Below are 23375 nucleotides of genomic sequence, written 5' to 3'. Positions count from 1 at the left end.
AAAAAAGACTAAGTAGTTTTAATTGCAGGCTTGAAGTTCAGTAACAAATTACATGCGGTTTATTTGTGTTCATTATTTACTGAGCATTATTTAAAATGAATAGATATGCTTGGAAACCGCCTAGTAGATTTTAATTACTTTACAGAAGTATAGAAATATATTTATTAAAGAGAGCATCCTCAAAGTGAACACATCACCCAGGAATGGATTTAATTAGTATTATTTTGTGATCAATTAATTATATTTAATACAAATTATTTTCATCCTGTGGCAAAGTACAATCTATTGGTCAGAAGAGATTTAGGCTTCCTGGCTCCTATTCCCTGCTCTGCCATTGATCCACTCTGTACCCAATACTGAAATCCTCATCTAGGCAAAAACTCTTATTGGCTTGTGGCAAGTTACTTGATGAATGCAATGTTTGTGCAGTGCTTCGAAATCTTTGCTATATGAGTGCAATCTTCTTATTCTAGAATGGAGAAAATAGTAAGTTCAATTTCTAATTTTCTGTAATAAGTGTGATGCTCTACACTACTGGGGATCTTCTTTAACTAAGAAACTGATATTCAGTATGGGGTATGAAAGCTGGGTTTCCTAGATCACATCTGATCCATGTAGAACTGACTAAATTTCCAAAGTCCTTTTCCAGCCAACACTAGCCTAAATGTAAAATCTGGGATGGATTCACTGGGGACAGTCATTGGAATATAGAAATTATCACTGCAATGGTGTATCTAGTAAAGGTCTTCTCGGACCTAATTTTAAAACCCGACCTGAATCAACTAGACCACAGCCAATCCAAGCCTGATCCAAGACCCAGTATTGCACAGTTTTCATCCCCCAACCAAACCTGACACTTGTTGAGTGTTAGTTTTGCTTGGGAAGCTATGGGTAGACACACAGAGATCATTGGCTGCAGGCTCAGGTGGGGGCATCCATGCCCAGAGAATTAATGTTTTTGCCCACATGGAAGCTCAGGACCCACAGGAGCTGATGAGCTGGGCACCACTCACCGGGGAAGCCAACTCTTCCTCAGGGACCAGGAGGCCAGCAGTGGTTCACTCAGACACCCCTTCTTTGGGATAAGGCCAAGCAGCTTCTCCACCTCTCCCAGAGCATCTGGTACCCAGCCATCAGAGCCCAAGGGTCAGAACAGTGTGGGCCAGCCTGGGGGGCTATCACTGCCATCCCATGCAGAGGCACAAAAGGGAGATGGGATACCCACACCAGCCCAGCCCCGCAGCTGGCTCAACCTGCCACCAGCCCCGGGGTGCTCCCACCTCCCTGCGCAGTGGCAGCACCACTACAGCTACCACTCCCCTTCAAATCAACCCCAGTCCCACTGCTGGGAGTTTGAATCCTACTGCTCCACCAGAGTCATTCCTGCTCAGGGTATCTCACTACCAGAGGCCATACTCTCCAGTCCCAAAGGAGTCAGATGGGCTAGGGAGCCAGGATGGTGCTGATGGGACGGGAAAGGGTATGTGGAGGGAATGGAGGACTGTGGGGCAAGGAACAGTGAAGGGAGCAGTGTTGGAGACACTTGTAGCCAAGTCCCATCAGATTCAAGTAGAGCTGGACCAACAGCTTAAGAGGAAGGTGGAAGAAACCCTGAAAACTACATTTATGGGATAACCTATCCCTAAGGAAATTTTTCCTCACTGAACCCCATCCATTAGAGGTTGGCTTCTGCCCTGAAGAAGGGAGTCTCTTCTTCAGTTGTTCCAAAGACCCAGTCAGGAATCTGGAGGGATATTCCCTAGGACATTATTACGGTAAGTATTTATTTCCTTAAATGAAGAGGAAACCAATTCAAAGGAACAGATTACAGATCCAAGACCACTGTATTATCTGACACTCTCCTCTACTATATGAATTCCATTCAGACTTCTCCTGACTGCAAAACAATTCTCTGCAGGTCAGCCTTATTTTAAGTATAATATATCCTTGATCTTCGCCCCATCGCCCCCCCATGGAGAAGTAGTTACTGGTCCATCACCAGTAATGACAATGAACATTTTTTGCAATCTCAGTTTTTATTACAAAATGATTGAATAGCAGTAAGGATAAGTTATGCTGTGATGCTAAGAAAATCCTGTCAAGTAAATGGTGTGTGAATGGAAAGTTCTAATGGAGTAGCATACATTTTCTCCCCCAATGAATCAACTGGAAATAAGAAGCTATTACAGCAGAGTTTTGGACAAAAGCTATCAAAAGTATCATGCCTGATATTATAATTTTGTCAATTATATCTTTCAAGACTGAGCTGAATAGACAAGAAAGTAGACAGGTGAAGAGGGGAACGTTATTATATATAAGGCAGACTACAGCAAAAAATAAGTGTGAAGGGATTTTTGTTCCCTCTAAGAAACACTTCCCCCACCCCTGCCTCTCAATTTCAGATTTTCTGTTTCCACAGAATGCACACACTGGGCGGCGTAGGCAGAACAAGTGCTGCATCTAGTGGCTGATTAGCAAGCCATCCCAGGCAGGATCTGCAGCTGCTTGCAAGACTCCCTTCAGAGTCTCATTGTAGGATTATTTCTATCTTGTAGGCCTTTGCACAGTATGCAAGGCTGTTGATCCCAAGTGCTTGTGGGGGGTGGAAAGAGAGAGGGTTCAGAGCTAAGCATGACTTTCCCCACTGTGGAATGTGTTTCATGCTCCCTCCCCTATTCTCAAGGGCACAAGTATAAAATGGCAGAGAGTGGGAGGAGAATGTACATATCTGAGGCAGACATGAGTTTGTGTGTGATCCCATTGTATTAACAGGACAGTCATCTCTTCCTCTCTTCAGTAATCCCCTCCTGCTTCAAGTCAGGAATAGTGAGGTAGCATCACTCTTATTATTACAGGATTAGGTTCTCTTGCTCTCCCTCTTCTGCTCACCCCTTTTTTACATCCAGGGCCGGCTCCAGCATTTTTGCCGCCCCAAGTGGTGGGGGGGGGGGGGGGAAAGCTGCGACCAGCTTTTTATTCTTCGGCGGCAATTTGACGGAAGGTCCTTCCCTCTGAGAGAGAGTGAGGGACCCCACCACCAAATTGCCGCCAAAGAGCTGGACCTGCCATCCCTTTCTATTGGCCGCCTCAAGCACCTGCTTGCTGGGCTGGTGCCTGAGCCAGCCCTGTTTACATGAAGCCCTGCATCTCTGCAGCACAAGATTAAATTCTTGAAGCTTTCCGATATCTGTGTGTCTCCATAAATTATGCATGGATCTCCAGGTGGGAGCTTGTTTGTTTTTTTAAGTAGACAGGTGCAAAATGCCCACTTCCTGCCTTTGCCTGCGCTCCCTGCTGCTTCACCTGCTAGGTTCGGGTGTCATTCCCGGTAGCTCTGCCACTGTGGCAATGAGTGTCTGAAAATTGTAATCTAGAAGGGAAGGTGTGTGTGGCAGGGAGGGGAATAGCCAAAGACTGCTACTGAAAGGCAGGTATCTTTTTCTTGTTCCATGTTACAGCCAACTGACTGGATCTGCTCACCCATTTCTAGATGCCAAGTGAAGAGAAAAGTCTCATAATCTGACTTCAGTAGACTTAAACTCAGACCTCTCCTATCACCTAAATTACAGCTGTTCACACCCAGCCTTCCATGCTGTCCCCATGTATCTCAGGAATGGAAGGGACCTTGAGAGGTCATCTAGTCCAGTCCCCTGCACTCATGACAGGACTAAGTATTATCTAAACCATTCCTGACAGGTGTTTTTCTAACCTGCTCTTAAAAACCTCCAATGATGGAGATTCCACAGCCTCTCTAGGCAATTTATTCCAGTGCTTAACCACTCTGACAGTTATGAAGTTTTTCCTAATATCCAACTTACACTGCCCTTGCTGCAATTTAAGCCCATTGCTTCTTGTCCTATCTTCAGAATTTAAGAACAATTTTTCTCCCTCCTCCTTGTAACAACCATTTATGTACTTGAAAACTGTTATGTCCCCTCTCAGTTTTCTCTTCTCCAGACTAAACAAACCCAATTTTTTCAATCTTCCCTCATAGGTCATGTTTTCCAGACCTTTAATCACTTTTGTTGCTCTTCTCTAGACTTTCTCCAATTTGTCCACATCTTTCCTGAAATGTGGCACCATAAACTGGACACAATACTCCAGCTGAGGCCTAATCAGCACGGAGTACAACAGAAGAATTACTTCTTGTGTCTTGCTTTCAACACTCTTGCTAATACATCTGTAGCGGTGCCAACTCACTGCCGTGGTGCCTCCTGCTGGTCGTGCTAGGAATTAGCTCTCTTGGCCCACCAGGATGCCTTTTACTAGCAATGTCTCACTCACCATTACTTCCACTTCCTCCACCATCTGTACCTGCATCGCTCCTGGACCATGGCGTCCTCTTTAGGACATGGCCCTCTGGCTGTGCCTCAGCCCACTGTCTCCCGACTTTGGGGGACAGGTGGTCCTCAGTCCTTGCACTTGCCTCAGTGGCCAACTGCAGTCTCTAGTCTACTGCAGTCTGGATTTAGGCCACTCTCTTCATTCGCAAGTAGGGGTGAGGGGGGACAACCCAGGCCTGCCCACTACTCTGGGTTCCAGCCCAGGGACCCTATAGCTGGCAGCCACTTGCTGCCCCTCCTCCTATTCCTGCTGCCTACTTTCCCTTGGCCACTTTTCCCATAGTCCTAGCACCTTCCCTGCCCTTGCTTCAGGTCCTCAGTCTGGCCATGGTCAGCCAAGAGTTCCCCTATTTGTCCACTACCCTAGCCGTGCCGTGCCATGCCGTGCCGTGCCGTGCCGTGCCGTGCCGTGCCGTGCCTCCGGTGCGCTTCAGCAGACGGTCCTTCCCCTTGCCCTCCAGGGAGAGACTGCCTTTGCTCTGCTGAGCAGCCCTTTATATAGGGGCTGCTCAAGCAAGCCTTCCCTTGATTGGCTCTCCCAATGAGCCCTTTCCTGATTGGCAGGGTTCTGTGCAGCCTCTCCAAAGCTGCTTTAACCCTTCTTCTGCTGGTGTGGGGCAGCCACCCCACCACAACATCCCAGAATGATGTTTGCTTTTTTTGCAACAGTGTTACACCATTGACTCATATTTAGCTTGTGATCCACTATGACCCCCAGCTCCCTTCCTGCAGTACTCCTTAGGTAGTCATTTCTCATTTTGTGTATGTGCCATTGATTGTTACTTCCTAAGTGGAATACTTTGCATTTGTCCTTGTTGAATTTTATCCCATTTACTTCAGACCATTTCTCAAGTTTGTCCGGATCATTTTGAATTATAATCCTATCCTCCAAAGCACTTACCAAGCTGAGAGGGTTGCATCATCTGCAAACAAAATGTACTCTCTATGCCATTATCTACATCATTGATGAAGATATTGAACAGACCCAGACCCAGAACCGATCCCTGCAGAACTCCACTCGTTATGCCTGTCCAGCTGCACTGTGAACCACTGATAACTACTCTCTGGGAACAGTTTTCCAAACAGTTACGCACCCACCTTATAGTACCTCCATCTAGGTTTTATTTCCATAGTTTGTTTATGAGAAGGTCATGCGAGACAGTACCATAAGCCTTACTAAAGTCAGGATACACCATATTTACCGCAAACCTTTGCACCATAGCATCCCCATGGCTGTACCATGACCGGACAGTCCAGTGCAAACTACAATGTTCTCCGAATTTCTCAGCCCTGCACTGATTGGTGGTTTGCTCTCCCTTCATTTCTCTCCCAGTTTTCACCTCAATTTCACTCCTCCCCATCACCCGCCTTCCCTTCCCCTTTAGCTGATCTCCTCCTAAGTAAACCATCTGCACAAAAAAGCCCATGTAACTCATATGACATTTGCCACCATCACACTGTTCACTCTGCTTGTGTGTTCTAGCCTTTCCCCCCGATCCTGTGTCTGTGCTGTTATTTAAACAATATTGTCTCAGTGGTTTCTTTCACTCCCCCATCTGTCTGTATCCACCTGTTGTGTCTTTTCTTAAACTTAGCTTGTAAGCTCATTTGGGCCTGGGCTGTCTTTTTTCTGTGTTTGTACAATGCCTAGTTCAATGGGGTCCTGTAGGAGTCCTAGGGCTCCTAGATTCTATGATTGTACCGATTATTAATAGTAATAACAGTCGTGGATTGCGCGATAGTTGGGTGAAAGGTACATTAACATTAAATAGCTTTGTACTGTAGAGAGCTAGCCACTGCAAACAGCATAACACCATCTAACAGCCTTGAACATTTCCATACAGTTCTTTTCAAGAAAAGGTTTAGAAATAAGAACAATCAATAGAGTTGGTGCTGGAAAAATGCTTTCTATTGTTGTACCAAGGTTGAAGAACTTTTTCCTTGAGTGAGTTAGTTCGAATGTTCAAAGAGAAACTTTTAAATCCTACAAAACTGAGGATAAAAGAATAGAGGAATCAAGCATAATTACACCAGAAAAGATTTGGGCCCATTTAGTTCCCATTACATTATGAGAAACTTGGGAACAGAGGCATTGACAGTCAGCCTCAGACCGATGGCCCACCTAGTTCAGTATCCTGACTCAGACAGTGGGCAGCACCAGGTGCCTCAAAGAAAGGTGCAGGAACCCTGCAGGAGGCAACTGTAGGGTCATCTGCCCCCTACTGAAGAATCATCCTTGGGAATCTGCACCTTTACCTCCACCCTTTTTTTTTGTTTTTGTTCCAGTGTAGTTTATGGGCATCCACATCTCCCACTGAAGTTAATCAGAGATTTGGGTCCATGAAGACTGCATGGCTGGGCCCGTAATTGGGCACAAACCAGAAACCCAAATTTGAAAACTCTCAGGCTTTCCAAAAACTTTGATCCACACCTTAATCCAATTGTGGCAGCTGTGGCCCATTTCTGCTTGGCTGACAGATTCTTCTTGCTCACCCTAGATTAGTAGACAGATAGATAAACTACAAAGCCCCCGTCACTTTTGCTATCTAAAGGCCTGATCTAAAGCCCCTGGAAATTAATTGAAAGACTCACCCTGACTGCAGTGGACTTTGGATTGGGTCCTAAGCACTTTAAATGTGGTCATGAATGTAACTGATAGTCTCCAGTTCCCATTTCACTGGTGTTCCCTCACTAAGTTTGGTCAATTTAACCACAGCTCACACCTTTAAGTTCCACTCCCTGGCCGATTTTTGAACCCACTGTGTTTAAATGGGTTGGAAGTTGTCCAAAATGACTTCTTCCAACATGGAGCAAATATCAGCTAGCAGACAACTAGCTCTGAGCTCAGCCAGTGTAGACCAGCAGGAAGGCTAGCACAGAGGAGAAGACAATGCTTCCTCGTACCAGAATGACCAACTGATAGCACACAAACACTGTGTAGGGCAGAGGGGCCTCAAATAAAAAAAAAAATCAAAGTGAAGACAAAAACTCAAGTAGCTGCAGCAGACACCACCACCAAGGGAACTTTACGCTACTCCTGGCAAATCCAATTAAAGCCACAGGAGATGGTTTTTAGAATCCTAGTTAGGCGGGACTGTAAAAACCACTCAAATAGCACACTCCTGCAGGAGCAGCTCATTGCAACTGAAAAATCCCTGAAATTAAATGAAGATCAAAAAAATGCCAAGTGAAGACTGTAATGAAAAATGTGCTATCGCTGACACAAGGAAGAACAAAGGAATACTGGACATTCCCTCTCCATAATATATCCCATATTCAAGTGGAACTAGTAGTGAAGCAATGAAGTCCTAGAGCAACAACTGATTTAAAATAATAATAATAATAATCTTTATTCTGAAGAGAGAAGGGATCCATAGAGCCCAGTCTGAAAATCTAAGAACCACATGAGCAATTACATGCATTCATGGGTCCCTGAAAACATCTTTAGGCAGAACAAGTTAAACTCTGTAGAGCAGGACAGGCCAAGCAGCAGCATTTACATCAGGGCACACACACAGTCACTGCTGGCTATGCAGCTGGCATAATAGCTAAAAGCCTAGAGCGTGCCCAGCCAGAGAATGAGATTTGGAAGGAGCAGGGTTGTAAGTAGAAAGAGGTGGCTTATTAAGTGCATATCTAAACAGATTCATTGTCTAGCACCAGTGATAGTAACTAGCAGGTAAGTACTACCAACACCACCACCATAGCTGTGTGCAAAACAAAACAGAAGCATACAGGATTTGGCAATGGGTTTGAAAGGAGCCTATGTGCAGAAATGCTGGTCCCTGAGTGAAGGTCCGTATCAGGTTCAACCCTGAAAATAATGCATTGCTCCCTTCTTTAGAAACCTAGAAATGTGTGACTCAAGCCACCAAAAAGCAAGCAAGCAGGGCAGCCTTTACACTTTTTACAGTAGGAGAGCACAAACCAAGAGGAAGCAAATGGCCGATGACAAGCAATCAGTCACCAAGTCCCAACACCGGGACATTTTCAAAGAACCACTCAACCAGATATGCATCTCCTCAAGCTGCTGGTGATCCATCATCACTATGCTACATCTCAATTCACTAAGGAGGAACAAAGGCATGCCAAGCATGACTGACAGTGGTTGATCAGCACAACCCCACCACCACCACCCAAATTGAAGAAAGGAGAATGGACAGAAAACAAGAGCTAACATATCAGTGATAGGAACCAGAAACCAAAGTGACTCAATCTTTACAGCAGGCTATGCAAAAGGACTGTCAAATGTCCATATAAACAGCATACCCAATGGCCAGATGGAATTCAGTTGTGACAGTCTATTCCCATCTACTTGAAAGGATAACTCTTCCAAGTCATCTAGTGGATGGATGGATGGATGGATAGATGGATGAGTGGGCAGAGAGAAACATGCTTCTTTGTCTGTGAATCAGTCATCCTTAGCAAATGTTACGAGAGGCCTTCTTAGGGGTGGATGATCAGGGCAGCCACCCTGCGCACCAACACCTCATCGTGTTTGGGAGCACCAAGTTCCCATTTTGGAAAGGGGGAGGGATTGTTTTGTTGTTGATGACTTTTGGGTTGGGGAGCTGAAAATGTTTTCTGCCTTGGGTGACACGACACCTAGGGCTGGCCCTGGTTACTTCTTTCAAGGACATTTGATACTATCAGCTGTTATGATAACAAAGCATCTTTACATTTCTCCAACTCTGGATTAACTATGTGCAGGAGACATTTTGGCACTTGGCTATTTTAGAAATTGATTCTCTGCTTCCTTTAGAAGAGGGCTGCTCTTATGGGATAGTCATGTCCTTCTAGGACAGTACTTGAGGTGGGAGCCCAGAAGGCTTCAGTCAGTATCTTGTTCCCTTGCTCTTTATCTAGATGTACATTTTCATTCTCATCTGTTGTTTGGGCTCCTAGGTGAGGGCTTCATTCTGTGCATCCTCACACTAGCACACATCAGCCTCTATGCCTGTGCAGAGCCCCACTGAAGGCAGCTTGCAGAACTCAGACCTTAGTGCCTGCTTTCAGAACTGATGCAGCTGCACTGGGACCAGCAACAATGCCAGCATAAGTGTAGATCAGACACAGGTGTTTCTACTGTCCTGTTACATAGTCCTGCCAGGACACGATGCTGTAAATGCCCGAGCTCTGTCTAGTCTTACATCGGTACTGAAGAGCAGACACTACATTTGCTGGTGTGAACACAGCCTCTAACAAGACATCCAGTGAGAGCTTCATCTTGTCAGGTGCCCTGAACTCTCGTTATCTTCACTGGGATTAGAGAGCACTCAGCATCTTGCAGGAGCCGCTCATAGAATCAGGCTCTAAGGTGACTGGCAGCTTGGCCTAATCACATTGCAAACTCATACGTAGTCTTCTGTCTCGATCTGCTTTAGCATTACTGACTTGCGTTTCCTCCTCCCATTGGACTCTTTGTTTTGGAGTATTTTTCTACAGCTGCATTAGGCTGTATTCTTCCCAAACTGAATGTCCCTTGATTCTTTCCTGCTAGCATTCCTAAGGCCATTGTGTATCATTACACTACTCCTCCATTCTCATTGCTGTTCATGATGCCTCTCAGTTTAATATAGACTGAGAATTTTGCTGATGTGCTATTCACTTATTCCAAGTAGCTGCGTCACAGTAAGGCCTGGTCTACACTAGGACTTTACTTACATCAGTATAGCTACAACTCTCTGGGGTATAAAGAATCCTCACCCCAATGGATGTAGCTATATGGACCTAGCCCCCAGTATAGCCAGCACTAGATCTATGGAAGAATTCTCCTGTCAACCTAGCTCCCGCCTCTCAGGGAAGTGGATTCCCTATGACAATCAACATAGGTAGTGTCTACATTAAACACTGCAGCTGCACCGCTATAGTGTTTGAAATGTAGATGTACCCTAAAGAAGTGCTAAAGTAACTTCTTGACATCTACCTTGTCCATGAACCCACTAGACCACAGGGATACAATGTTGTTCTTTGGGAGGGATGAGCTGATAGACAGTTCCCCAGTCACTCTGGGCCCAATAAAAGGAGAAGCAACAGAGATGGAACAGCAGCTTAGACTTGAGTTTGATGTACCATAGCCTGGAAGCCCCTGGATCCACAGCAGTAGCTGTGGCTAGCTTTTCCTTTTGTGCTTTCCCCATTTCATTTGGATTGAGTCTGGAGTCAGAGATTTTGGGCCCAGGTATATAGATTTTGTATAGCACATTATTTATTTGGGAGGCAGTTGTGCTCTTTTATCTTGAGCTGTTAATATTTTATGATTTGTCTGCACTTTCAATGATTGGATTCTCAAGTACATGTTTACAGTACTTTGATGTGAGATCCTTTTGCCATGCCACTTGGACTGCACTCCCTCCAAAGAATTAGCCTATCTGTATATTTTGAGCCTTCTAGTTCATTGTATTGCTGGAAGTTGAAAGGATGAAGGAAACAGATGCTTGAAAGAAGATATAAAACTGTTTCTTTGTCACTGAATGGATGTTGGAATTGAATGCTGGCTCAGATGTTCAGAATATCCTCATTTATCATAGATTTAGGGTTTAGTGGGTTCTACTGGTCTGACTTGCATCTCTTGATGTCTCACTGCAACACAACAGTATCAGTTTAATGATGGAGGGACTAATTCTCATTTACATTGCCACAATAAGAACCACATTCTACCACCCTTACTCACACTGAGTAATCCCTTAATCCAGGAATAGTCCAACTCAATCTGGTCCTAAATAAATCCATCATCCGAGTTAATTGCTGCACAATGCACTGCCTATTGTCCTTTTAATAGGACTGTCTTCTAAACAAGACAATGTCAATGGAAGCCTTGGGGGGGAAAAGAAGAGTTTTCTCCTGTCTTTCATATCTTACTCTTTTTTGGAAAGTCTAGGTCAGATCTTCACCTTGTAATGAGTATTTCAAAAACTCAGAGCCCCATCCTGCAAGCTGCTGAGTGCATCCAGTAAGATGGCACTGAGATCTATGGGAATGGAGCCCTCCCAGCAACACAGGAGGTCCTCAACACCTCACAGGATCAGGCCCTCCATCCAAAGTGGCCCATCTCTAGGATGACAAATTTCCACATACAAGATGGAAAATTAGAGCATTTTTTTCCTCTTACCAGAATAGCTAGGCAGGAACAGACCTGTCTCCTGATCTCTGTTGAAGTGCAGCATTACATAAGCAAATACGATTTGGCAGATGTCTGATATAATTAACCACAGATATAGATGCCCACCATATATTTTCAAGACAGCAAACAAATCTATAAAAAAAAAAAAACCTCAAAAATATTACAGCCTGACAGTTCTGAGACAGTGGAACAGCAAACTCCCTGTTACCTAAACTCAGGATACCCAGATGAAATTGGAAGCGTTAAATGGCTTGTCACTGATTTCTAGTTCACCTAGCTTGTTCCTTGAGCCACCTTTCCCATTAAGTGCTGCAGCTTATGCTTTGCCCTATTTTCTCTTATCCCAATATCTACACCCAGTCAGTCAGGATGGGATGCAAGTGCTCCACAGATCTGTTGACAGATCTTGTTCATGCAAAAATAAAAGCAATTTAGGCTTACTGTATATACATGTAAGGTCATTGTTAACACTACACCTTGCAAACCAATGAGCTTTTATGAATTTAACTGATCATGTGAGAGCAATACGTAGGGGGCATAGGAATCACTTTGCCCCTCACTGAAATATGCAACCCCTGGGGTGAAGCACAGCAACTGTTTATCTGCACACAGCAACACTACAAAACAGGTTAGAATAAAGAATGAAGAAAAACACCATTGTCACAGTTCAAGGGAACTGCACCTGTATTTACCCCTTGTGGTCCAGCAAGGGCACCCACTGTCAGGTTTCTGGCTCCCCAGCAGTCACCTCTCTTGGGCAGAGACATGCCTCTCTCTCCCCCCTGACCAAGGTATTTTCAAGCTGCACAGTTCCCTGGCTATACTGTGAATTCACCAGCAAGTCAGACTGCCTCAGCAGACCTGCTTTGTGCTCTCCTTGGAGGCTATATCAACATAACTGCCAGCTGTTAGGAATTACCACACAGCTCTAACCAAGCACACTTATTCTTAAAGTGAAAGCATTACAGACAAACTTAAAAAACAATAAGAGTGCCTATATGCAAGCTAAAATCTCAGCAGAGGTCACCCATCAGTCTTATGGGGCCCCAGTAGGTCAAGTCCTTCCAACTCCTCCACAGGTATTCAGCTACCATGGGAGAGAAGGTCCTGTCTATTTGGTGGATCAGAAGAAAGGCCCTGAATCAGTTTAAACTGTTTATCCAAAAGTGCTTTCTATGTTGTTCTCTGAAGAATCCAGTTGGAACCAGTATATGCAGGTCTCCCCGGGGGTGGGGGGGTATCTCTCTGGAGAGTTACAATCTGAGTAAATTAGCCTAGTCACTCCCTCACTGTTCTTAGTTCCTGGAGGGCTGTGGTCACCCTCCCCCATGGAACTACATATACACCCTGGCAGACAGTAATACATAAACTTCATACAGAAAGCTGCCATAGCGGTCACAACCATATCCCACTGACACTGCATTGGGGACTCAGATAGAATAAATGCAACACCCAAAGAAAAAACATAATAAGCAAAAAAAATCCTGCAGTGTGAATGATAAATGCTCACTTTTACTCCTGTAACACACTGCCCAATTATGTCTGTTTCTCACTGTGGCTGACCCACAGAGGCCAGGTCCCAGTCCTTGCTTCCAGCTAATGAAGTCAAGTCCTTTTGCTTAGAGGGTGAAGATCTATGCTAGAGGTTCCAACTTCAGTCCTTGCCAACAACCCAACCAAGGGTCACTACGCTATTCATTCACACTGCATTTTCACTGCCTCATCTTTGTTCCTTTCTTCCTGTTTAGACCATAAGCTCCTCAACTTCAGACTTCATCATAGAGCAGCTAACTCCATGCTGGAGCTACACAACTGATACAGTTATAGTCATACAAAATCCAGTCTCCCAAGTTGGAATTTGGCAAGAGTTATGAGGCTTCTCCTATGTACGCTCTCACTTCCCTCACCCGCCACTGCAGGAGCCTTACAAACAACTCCAGGGAGTCTCAACAGGTTCTAGGTAAACATAGTGGAATAAAGGCTTCAGGCTTAGTTCGCCATTGCTATGGGCCTCACTAATACAGAATGGGCACTGCTGAGAGGCAGTAGCAACTCCCTTCTCAATATTTCTTAGAATGTTAACACCAGGCTAGCCTGGAAGAGCTGGGGCCTCATTTCAAAGCATCCAGTAGGGGAGAGTTGTGCTGGCCCAGCTGCCAGATTACAATGTTGATAGCTGTTTCATAACCTCAACTGTGTGACTTGTAGCCTCAAAAGCAATGTTGTGTCTTCTTCTAAAATACATGATCTAGCTCAGCTAGAAATTATGGGCTAAAGGCAAGAATTCATAGATTAAATTCTCTGCCCTGTGTTATGCAGAAGGCCAGACTAGATCAGCAATTCTCAGACTGGGTCAGGACCCCAAAGTGGGTTGCAACCTTTTTTAATAGGGTCACCAGGGCTGGCATTCGACTTGCTCAAGCCCAGGGCTGAAGCCAAAGCCTGAGCCCCGCCACCCAAGGCTGAAGCTGAAGCTAGAGCCGCACTGTCTGGGACTGAAGCTGAAGCCCGAAGGCTTCAGGCCTGGGCAGTGGGGCTCAGGTTACAGCCCCCCTCCCCCCCTTCTAGGATGCAAGTCCTCAGGCTTTGGCTTCTCCCCCACCGCCCTGCCCAGGGCAGCGGGGCTCCGGCAGGCTCAGGCTTCAGTCCTCCTCCTTGGAGACATGTAGTAATCTTTGTTGTCTGAATGGGGGTCTCAGTGCAACGAAGTTTGAGAACTGCTGGACAAGATGATCTGAATGGGCGTCACTGGCCATAGAAACTCTGAATCTTTTGCAAAGGCCTCACATTTTTTTAAAGGGCTGGAATACATTTAATTTGGAAACATGAATATTTATCTAAATATGTTTAGAGCAAACAGCCTTGTCACAACTCACCTCACTGTAAATACTCATTAGCATTTATCGTTAACATTTCTGTTTGACGGGCAATTAGGGTGACAGCCAAACTTGGGCACCTGAGCTTGTGAATCACCTTGATGTTTTATAAATACTCCACAGCATGACAGAGAGGCCACCTTCACCAATCTGCTTTACTTGCCACATCAAGAAAGGATCAGAGGGGTAGCCGTGTTAGTCTGGATCTGTAAAAAGCAGCATGCGTCTGACAAAGTGGGTATTCACCCATGAAAGCTTATGCTCCAATACATCTGTTAGTCTATAAGGTGCCACAGGACTCTTTGTTGCTTTTTATCATGAAAGGAGCGTTGAAAGAATTGGGTGTTAATGAAAGGTTATGAGCCAAATTCTGCCCTGATTTACAACCACTGAAGTTAAGTGGTGTGATTTAGGGCAGAATGTATCAGAAGTTTGGACACAAATCTAACTCTGAATGTACATAAGCCCTTATGCACTGAGAAAGTATTAACTTTTGTTGCAACAATAAGTTGAGAGGAATAAAATGTGCATCTTCCATAACATCTCCCACCATTAAAGGCATCTGCTCTCCAGTTTAACATTGATCCACAGCCACGGGGTCCTTTGGAACTCCTCAGTGCTGGTGGATGTCCTCTTCCATCTATGAAGAGTCCAAAGGTTCTGCTGCATCCTCTCCGGCACAGACCTGGCCACAGTGATTCATCCTCCTCCAGGCTTGCATTTCGTTACCCATAGGAATGAAAACAAGCCTCTGAGAAAAGCTCTAATTAGCAGAAAACACAGCAGCCCATCTGGTTTGCTACAATGGTCTCCACAGGTTGATGGTGCACTGCTCTCTGCACTCGCTCCCCATAGAATACAGAGTCCAGTTCAAGTCTTTGTCCTGATAGTCAAAGCCATCCATGAGACTGGCCCTAGTGAACTAGAAAATCTCCTGTCAGTCCACAACCATGACCTCCCACAACAGCTACATTACATTGGAACTGTGAAACTACTGACTGAAAGGGGACTGCAGGGTTTGGGACTTTCACAGGAGCTGGCCTAGACAATGGAACTCCTTGACATTAGAGAGAAGAATTGGTCACAGGCATATAACCACTTCCAGAAGCAGGAGCCTTTGCCAGCAGAGCACTGAAACAGGTGTACAGAGCTGGTCAAAAAATGATTTTTATAAGAAATTTCCAAAAATAATTTGCCTTTTTATTAAAAATATTCCATTTTCTAAAACTATTTTTGATAAACAATATCAGTTTTCTGTAAAAAATAATGGTTTAATTTTCTTTTTTTTTACTGAAGACTGAATAACTTTTCTTTTTTGGGGTATGTTTGTTTTGTGCAGTTTGTTTAGTCAAGAAACCAGAAAAGTTTGGCCAAAATGGACATTTTCTATGAATGGAATTCAACGTCAAAGTGACCCAAAACAAAATATTTTGCCGACAAAACTTTTACATTGGAAATGTCAATTCACTGCAGCTTTTCAAAAGGAAGCCTGATTTGATCAATATTCCTGTTCGAAACATTTTTGAATAAAATTTCAAAACTGTCAAAACATCCCATTCTGACTTCTTTTAGAAGTTTCATTTTTCAATTCAGAATGACTTTTCTAAGCTTGTTAATTTATACTAAAAAGAAAGATTTAAAAGTGTCAAAATCAAAATAAACATATCAAATATTATTGAAACACATTCTTTCAATTGACTTGACCTGAAGGGAAAAACAGATCCTCATTTCACAAAAATTTTCAAGATTGACATTTTATCCCATTTTGGGATGGGAAAATTTTCAAATCTTAAAAACCTCACAGGCCGGGAAAACTGTTTCACTCCTACTTTAATAATATGTAACCAGCAATCCTGGTGAATTGCATAAAATCATCTAGTCCTGTGCAATGCCAGGCTAACTGCACTTCTCCATACACTCAGAGTGGCAAGGTGAAGCATGAAGAGTGGCTGTTTGGAACCGAGTGAATTATGCACTTGCTTGTGTTTTCCTCACAGTCCGTGTTGCCAGCAGAGCTTGTCACATGAAACAGGCTCATGAATCTAGCCACTGATGTTCATTCATCTGTATCCAGGTCTAAATGGAAGTCATATGGTGATCAGCTCTCTTACTCTGTTTATCAACATGATAAATCCTATAAAATGTATTGAAGGCTAGAGTTTGTCACAAGGAAATAGCTCACAGTAAAGGGAGCCATGTAGCTGCATCAGCCCAGGAGCATACCAGTGATCTGGTCTCTCTTGCTCTTCAGAGAGAGGTGGCGGGGGGGGGGGGGAGGAAGGTGTGTAGCAAGGTACTGCTGTCCTGTACCAGCAGTGAATTACTCACACTCCCCATCCAGCCCCTACCACACTGACTCAGCAATGCTGCCCAGCAAGCAAGGGATGGATCCAAGATTCTACCCATTCCTCGACCCACCCGCCTGTTCCACAAAGGGAGTAAGTGGCCTGTAAGCCCTCCCACCCTGCCCATCCCCTCACACCTATCCATCTGGACTCAGTGTCTGGGCAGTCCCTGAAAAGTGTAACTGAGGGGTTCACTTCTTACTCCCCTGTGTGGATGTATAGTGCAAATCACACTCTCTTCACAAGAAACCAAGAGTGCTCTCCAGGCCCAAAGCACATATTCAGAGAGCTCAGCACTTCCTCTGATCCAGCACAATTCAAACCCTAAAGAAAAGGGATTTGTATCCCAATGGGAGTTTATAAAAGGAAGAAAACAATTCAATCTGGACAGTCACCAAAGGTTTGATTTCTAACATTCCCATCAGAACCTGTGATGATGATTTCTGTTTGTTAATATGCATCATTATTATTTCTTGAGGACACATGGAGCTTCATAGTAGGGTCGCCAAAATACACCTCTACCTCGATATAATGCTGTCCTTGGGAGCCAAAAAATCTTACCGCGTTATAGGTGAAACCGTGTTATATTGAACTTGCTTTGATCCACCGGAGTGCACAGCCCCCCTCCCCAGCCCCACTCCCACCCCCCCGGAGCACTGCTTTACCACATTATATCGGGTGGCATTATATTGAGGTAGCAGTGTAATGAAAAAGCACGATGAATCCAGGACTATTACTTGAGGAACAAAATTTTGCTAGCTACTGAGCTGATCAAATAATGTAAAACAGTTTTTCATGAAATGGTTTATTTGATGAAGAATTAATATGTGAAAAAAGGACCAGATATTACTCACTCTTTCTTCCTTACCCAGCCCATCAGATCTAGGCAGGATAATACAGATACACCAAACATACAGATCGTCCTCTGACCTCCCATTCACCAACCCCTTTCGGTGAGAATGAAAAGGGCTGCTGATGGGCTTTTAACAAAAAACAAAACTACAGTAAAAATGAAATTAGTAAAACAATAGAATTATTAAAATACAGTGTGACAGTCTTGCCTTAACTAGCTATAACTCTTTAGGCCACATCCTGCTTTATTTGCATCAATGGGGAGTTCTTCCATGAAATTCAATATGATCAGGATTTGACCCTTTGGAAATTCAAGCCATTCATTGCTAGCTTCATCTTTAGTGATTTTTGTGGCAGCAATAGTGGTAAGCCAGCCTGTTCCAGGAAGCGCTACCCCTTCCCTATCTTTTCCTTATACTTCTTCTCAGTTACCTGGAACAGTTGAATCCATTGATCTGGAAAGAGCTCGTTCAATGACTGCATTGTGTTTCCAGGATCTGCCACACCACACCTATGTGACATCCTTATTTATTTCCTTTCAGAGACATTCCCCATGTTTATCTTTTGTCTCATCCTCTTTTGCATTCCAGGTCGCTGGATTGAAGATCATGGAGTGATTCACAATCTGATGTTTAACCCAGAGACCCTGAGGAAGTTTTCTCATAAGGCAACCCAAAACAAGACAGAGTGGTGGGACAATGGGGTATTGCCATTATGGATCACAGCTCAGAACCAGGTACCATAGAAAGTCTTGACACTATATAATGATACCTGCACTTTGGTTTTCATTCTAGTAACTTAATCCCTTTGCTTGAATGGAACATGTACAGTACTACATCAAGCAACACTGAAGCTATGTTAGCTAAGCAGCGGTTATATCAGTGACTTATTTCACACATCACAGCTAAGTGCTGGTGGCACAGCCAAAGAAATCTATAAGCCCACTGAAGTCAATGGGAGTTCTTCCATTCACTTCAGTGGGGTTTGAATCAGGCTCAATATCCTTATAGGATACAAAACCAAAAGGACAAAGGAACATGACAATGTACATGTAGCCTTTGCCCTTGCAGAAAGCCATATTTGCATATGCAAACAGGATAACTGCCTGCTTATCTATTGGTGTATGTAATTACCAGCTAATAGGTACTTGTGTTTGCAACAGTGGATTTGTACAGCATAGTGCACCACATGCATTTTGACAGGCACTTGTTTTGTGCTAGGCTTTAATAATATGGCCCTAAAGATCTTTAGCTTACACTGGGGTTGCATTTTATAGGATTTTGTGCTGTATTTCCTCTGGTGTTTGCAATTTGTGTTTGATTCCTTGCATTTGTCTGATTGCCAGTTACACTTGCATATTTGTTCCTCTCCACCCCCATCACCTGAGCGTTTTTTGTCCCCTCCCTTTCCTCTGAGTTTGTAAGTGATTGTTCAGCAAGCGCTTTTAGTGAAGAACACACCAGACATCTGAATTGGTGACTCATCACTCATCTGGCAGGTAAATGTTAAATTGCTGCATCCAGTTCTTAGTAACTCCATAGTTACTCTATAGCAGATTGCAAGCATTCTTCCACAAACCAAAGAACTCTTGTTTACAATTACAACAACCTGATTGCTGCAGGCCAACTAACTCAGCATGAGAACTCTATTCATCAAAATGTTACTTGCATGGGCTGCCTGGGACATGGTCTTGGACAGAATTCACCATAAAAAAATCCATTACACTCCTTGATCCATTATGGCAAGTTTGTGGAGATTGATGAATTAACTTTTAGTAAAGCGAAAATGTTTTCTTCCTATCAAAATGATGTTGCCAACATTCTATCACAATGCAGGATAATTGGTATGCTTTCGGTGAAGGATATCAGAGCAATGGTTGAATCACCCAACCGCCTTTTGTGAAAGAGTCGCATTATTAAGTGCGCCTACACTGGGGCACCAATTCACAAATGCCACAAGATCCTTCAGCATAGCCTAGCCAAAAACAAGAGGTTTGGTTGAACCAAGAAATGTATTCAGAAAAGGGATTCATCTTTTTAATAAATATACCGGGATTTAATGTGGCTGAACAGATTTCTGTTAAGTTCAGGATTGTTCATTCAAGTCCAAGCTTCTTGTCCTCACCTTCAAGGTCCTTTTCAACTCTACCACTGTTCACTCTTCTCTCTCCTCATTGCAGAGAGACTATGTGAGTGCTTACAATGAGCACATGCTTAAGTGCTTTGGTGAATCAAAGCCCAAGAAGGATTTTTGATAGAAATGGTTGAGAATTAAGGTGAGTAGGTTGCATTGATATTCAGTATGAGGGATTGGCAGGAATGCCACTGACTAGGCATCCATTGAGCCAAGAGATTGCCTCTCTCTACTTCCATTCATGAAGTAAGCATCATGCTGGGTCACTCAGTCAGTCACAAAACTGAAACTTTCCATGACCAGCAGTTTGATGTTGTCACTGTAGGGACTTCACTTTGGAGCTTGCTCCTTCCAGCATTCCTAGTGAGTTTCAATACACAGTGCATTGATTTGGCTGCTCTTTGTAAACTGTTCTATTGGTGTCAGGTTCAGTGAGTATCTTGAGAAAGGGGGACCCAGTAAAAATTTCTAAACAAATTAATGTCAAGCTCTGTTCTTCCACTATTTGTGAACAGTGCTGGATTGAAAGCAGGAGAGAATGAAATGGCTTAGAACCTTCCTTATTGAGAGAATGCCTGTCAACCTCCCTGTCAGAGAACCTGGCTGCCCTGTACCAGCCACTTCAGGCCAGGTGTGGCATGGTCAGTGATCTCTGCCTCAGTTCCCCCCACCCCCAAGGTGGGTCTCCTCAGCTCTCTACACACTGGTCTGTGCTGGAGATTTGGCTTAGCCCTCCGGTCAAGTCACATACAAAACGTAATCCCTTCCAGAAAGAGTCCAACTAAGAAGTCCCAACAAACAAAAAGGTTCTTCTGCCCTTCAGGAGCTACTCTTGGCCCTGTTCCTAGCCACTTTCAAGAGTCTTTCTGGCTTTAGGATAGAGCACCGAGCACCCAAGCTCATTCCCCTGAAGTTCTGTCCTCAGCCCCTTTGGGCTAGGAAGCAGCTAATTGATTATGGCACAGATGTGGCTCCCCCTCCCTCCCCCCAAAGAGGCCAGTCACCCTGTGACACTCCCCCATACCATAATGTTTAGCTTGAAGATCTACCTGAAGCCCTATTGGTCCTCTGTGGAGGCCATACAGCTTTGGAATTCACTCTTCCTGCCTTGGGCTGAAATAGGCTGGATTGGATGGTTTTAGGATTTAAGATGAAGTCCATCCATTTTCTCCAAGAATTTGAGAAGTGGGGAGAATTGCAAGGGTGATTAACTATTGGAAGAAGACGATGGTTTAAGTTTCAATTTGCCTGGCTTGGTGGCTAGGGTTTACAGAGAAGAGGATGGCTGAGGTATAGCGACAATGGAGTTTTGATATTGGTAGTTTAAAGTTTCATAGAGTTTAAGGGCCAAAAGAGACCATCAGATCATCTAGTCGGGTCTCCTGTATGTCACGGGTCATTAAATTTCACCCATATACCCCTACAGGAAGACTTGAATTAGACCAAAGCATTTCAGAAATAAGGAGACTAATCAGGGACGCAACAAGTAAGACCAAGGGGCCACCAGAGCTCCAGGCCCCTCCAATGGCAAGGAATTATCAAGAGTAGCTAGAATGTGTGGACCACAGTTCTCTGTGTGTGTAAATGTAAATAAATACAAGTCTACAGCATACGTGTAAGTTTGTTCTTCCAAAGTGACAGAGCCCCCACCCTCCAACCCAATCTGGGATCACCATTGGAGGTGGGAGGATGCAAAAGCAGAGGTGAAGCACAAACAACCTTTGGCCACTACCAGTCTTGGCTGACTTTAGGTTTTTAACCTTGAGGCAAAAGATTTAATATGCCATTACTGATCCCCTGAGTCACCTAGCTCCCTGCTGAAGTCTGGTCTAATCAATGTCAGCAATGAACAAAATTTCATAGTGATTAGAATCAGGAATTGGCAGTCAGTATTTCTGTGCTGCATTCTCTCCTCTCCACTGACACACTGGCTGACCTTGGGCAAATTTTTAAATCGAGAGGAATGGGGGTGGGCAAGGAGGGTTTGAGCATCCAATAAGATGCTAGGTGGTATACAATAGCATGATGAGAGATGGTTCCTGCCCAGAGACTGTACACAAGCTGAATGCAATAAGGCACAAGAGAGCAACAAACAGACAGAGAGGTCATTTACACATCCTGTGCCTCAGTTTCCCAATTTGTAAATGGCATATGGTTAAGACTCATCTGTTCACAGGGATCTTTGGAATCTTATTTCATTAGTGTCCACAGAACAATTTGAGGTTCCCAGATCAGAGTCCCTCATCTCTATTTTAGCCTAACTCAGTGCCTAGATGAATACAAAGAACTATTACAGGCCACTGACGTTTTAAAATATTAAACCATCTGTGCATGTCTGGATTGTTGGTAATTAAATTAAATGTTGACAAATGTCAACTCATCAATATTAGGTTTTAGAGTAATAAACAAGAGTTAAAAATTAATAAAATTGATCCACTGTTAAAGGACCTTGAAGGGAAATTTGAGGAAAGCTTTATTTCACTGGAAGTATGTTGAAAAGGCTGGAATAAAAAAAAAATCAATGGAATGGTAGAATGAGGAGCTAGAGCATTAAACCATAATATTGAAGGAGGATGACACTCTAGAATATCCTTATATGGCCTTGCTTGGATTACATTACCTCAGATATTTCTGTTCTGGTAATTCTGTTTCCCATGGGAAATGTAGCTTTTTTTTTTAAACAAAGAAATTCACCCTTACATAGCAAGAGAGCTGATATTAATTTGACTCTAACGTGGAACAGTAATAAAGCCCTAACTGATGCTCTAGGTTCAATCCAATGGGTTTTGTATGGAAAGCAGAGTGCAAAAGTAGTGCAGAGTCCCAAACTCCTTATACTGAGGAAACAGACTACAAAAAGTCATCATGCTGTACGCACAAGCATTTTCAAGAATAATAAGCATAACCATAATAGCTGTGATCATTGTAATAAAGGAATGCAGCAGTAACAGAAAATAATGGTCCCAATAAAACCAACAATATTGTAAATTGATTGCTGCTAATAAAGTTGATTATGTTAATAAAATGGGGGAAAGAACAGTAAATACCCACTTGTTTGGGCATGATATTTTTGTAGTGTTTTATTAAACTGTTTGTTGGAATTAGGGATGTGAGGAATTCCCCTAAAAGGATTTGGCCACAGCATGAGTTTAGCCTCTTAGGCTGCAGAGAATTGCATTCAAAACATTCATAAAAAAGTATATGAAGCTAGTTAGTCACATGATTATCGCCCACTCTAAGGCGAGTTGGGAGACAGTGAGGTCTAGGGCAGTGGTTCTCAACCAGTGGTTCCAGACCCCCACAGGTACTGCAAAAAGCAACCAGGTGGGTCATGAGGCGTTGAAATTGTATTACCATAAAAAGCAAAGAAAATCTCACTCCCCCACTCCCTGCATCCTTCTACCCTTCATAGTCAACTATTCTAGGTCAGCTTCTACACACAAAACACACACAAGAGTGAGCACTGCGGCATTTTTCACTCGTACTTGTATAGTAAATGTGAAGGGGGGAAAATTGTGAAAATCTTTTGATTTTGAATAAAAGGATGGACAAGCTGAGAAAGCTGAGAAACACAGACAGAGGGGCAGGGCAGGGCAGTGAACTGGGAGTCAAGACACATGGGTTCTAGCCCCATCTCTGCTGTGACCTGGGGCAAGTTACTTCCACTGTCTGTGCTTCTGTTTCCCCTCCCACCCTTTTCTCC

General features: G+C 43.8%; 1 protein-coding gene across 1 annotated transcript in view; it reads left to right on the top strand.

Annotated features, from left to right (window-relative positions):
• LOC123344726 (ectonucleotide pyrophosphatase/phosphodiesterase family member 7-like) overlaps positions 1 to 23375 on the top strand; it is a 50757-nt gene that overhangs the window by 3295 nt on the left and 24087 nt on the right. Inside the window, exon 2 of the mRNA XM_044981193.1 lies at positions 18130 to 18275. Within this exon, the coding sequence (XP_044837128.1) occupies positions 18130 to 18275 (146 nt within the window). The remainder of the gene's footprint in view (positions 1 to 18129; positions 18276 to 23375) is intronic.

This window comes from Mauremys mutica, chromosome 11 (assembly GCF_020497125.1).
Source record: "Mauremys mutica isolate MM-2020 ecotype Southern chromosome 11, ASM2049712v1, whole genome shotgun sequence".
NCBI classification, from domain to species: Eukaryota; Metazoa; Chordata; order Testudines; family Geoemydidae; genus Mauremys; species Mauremys mutica.
This window is presented reverse-complemented; position numbering and strand designations above follow the sequence as displayed.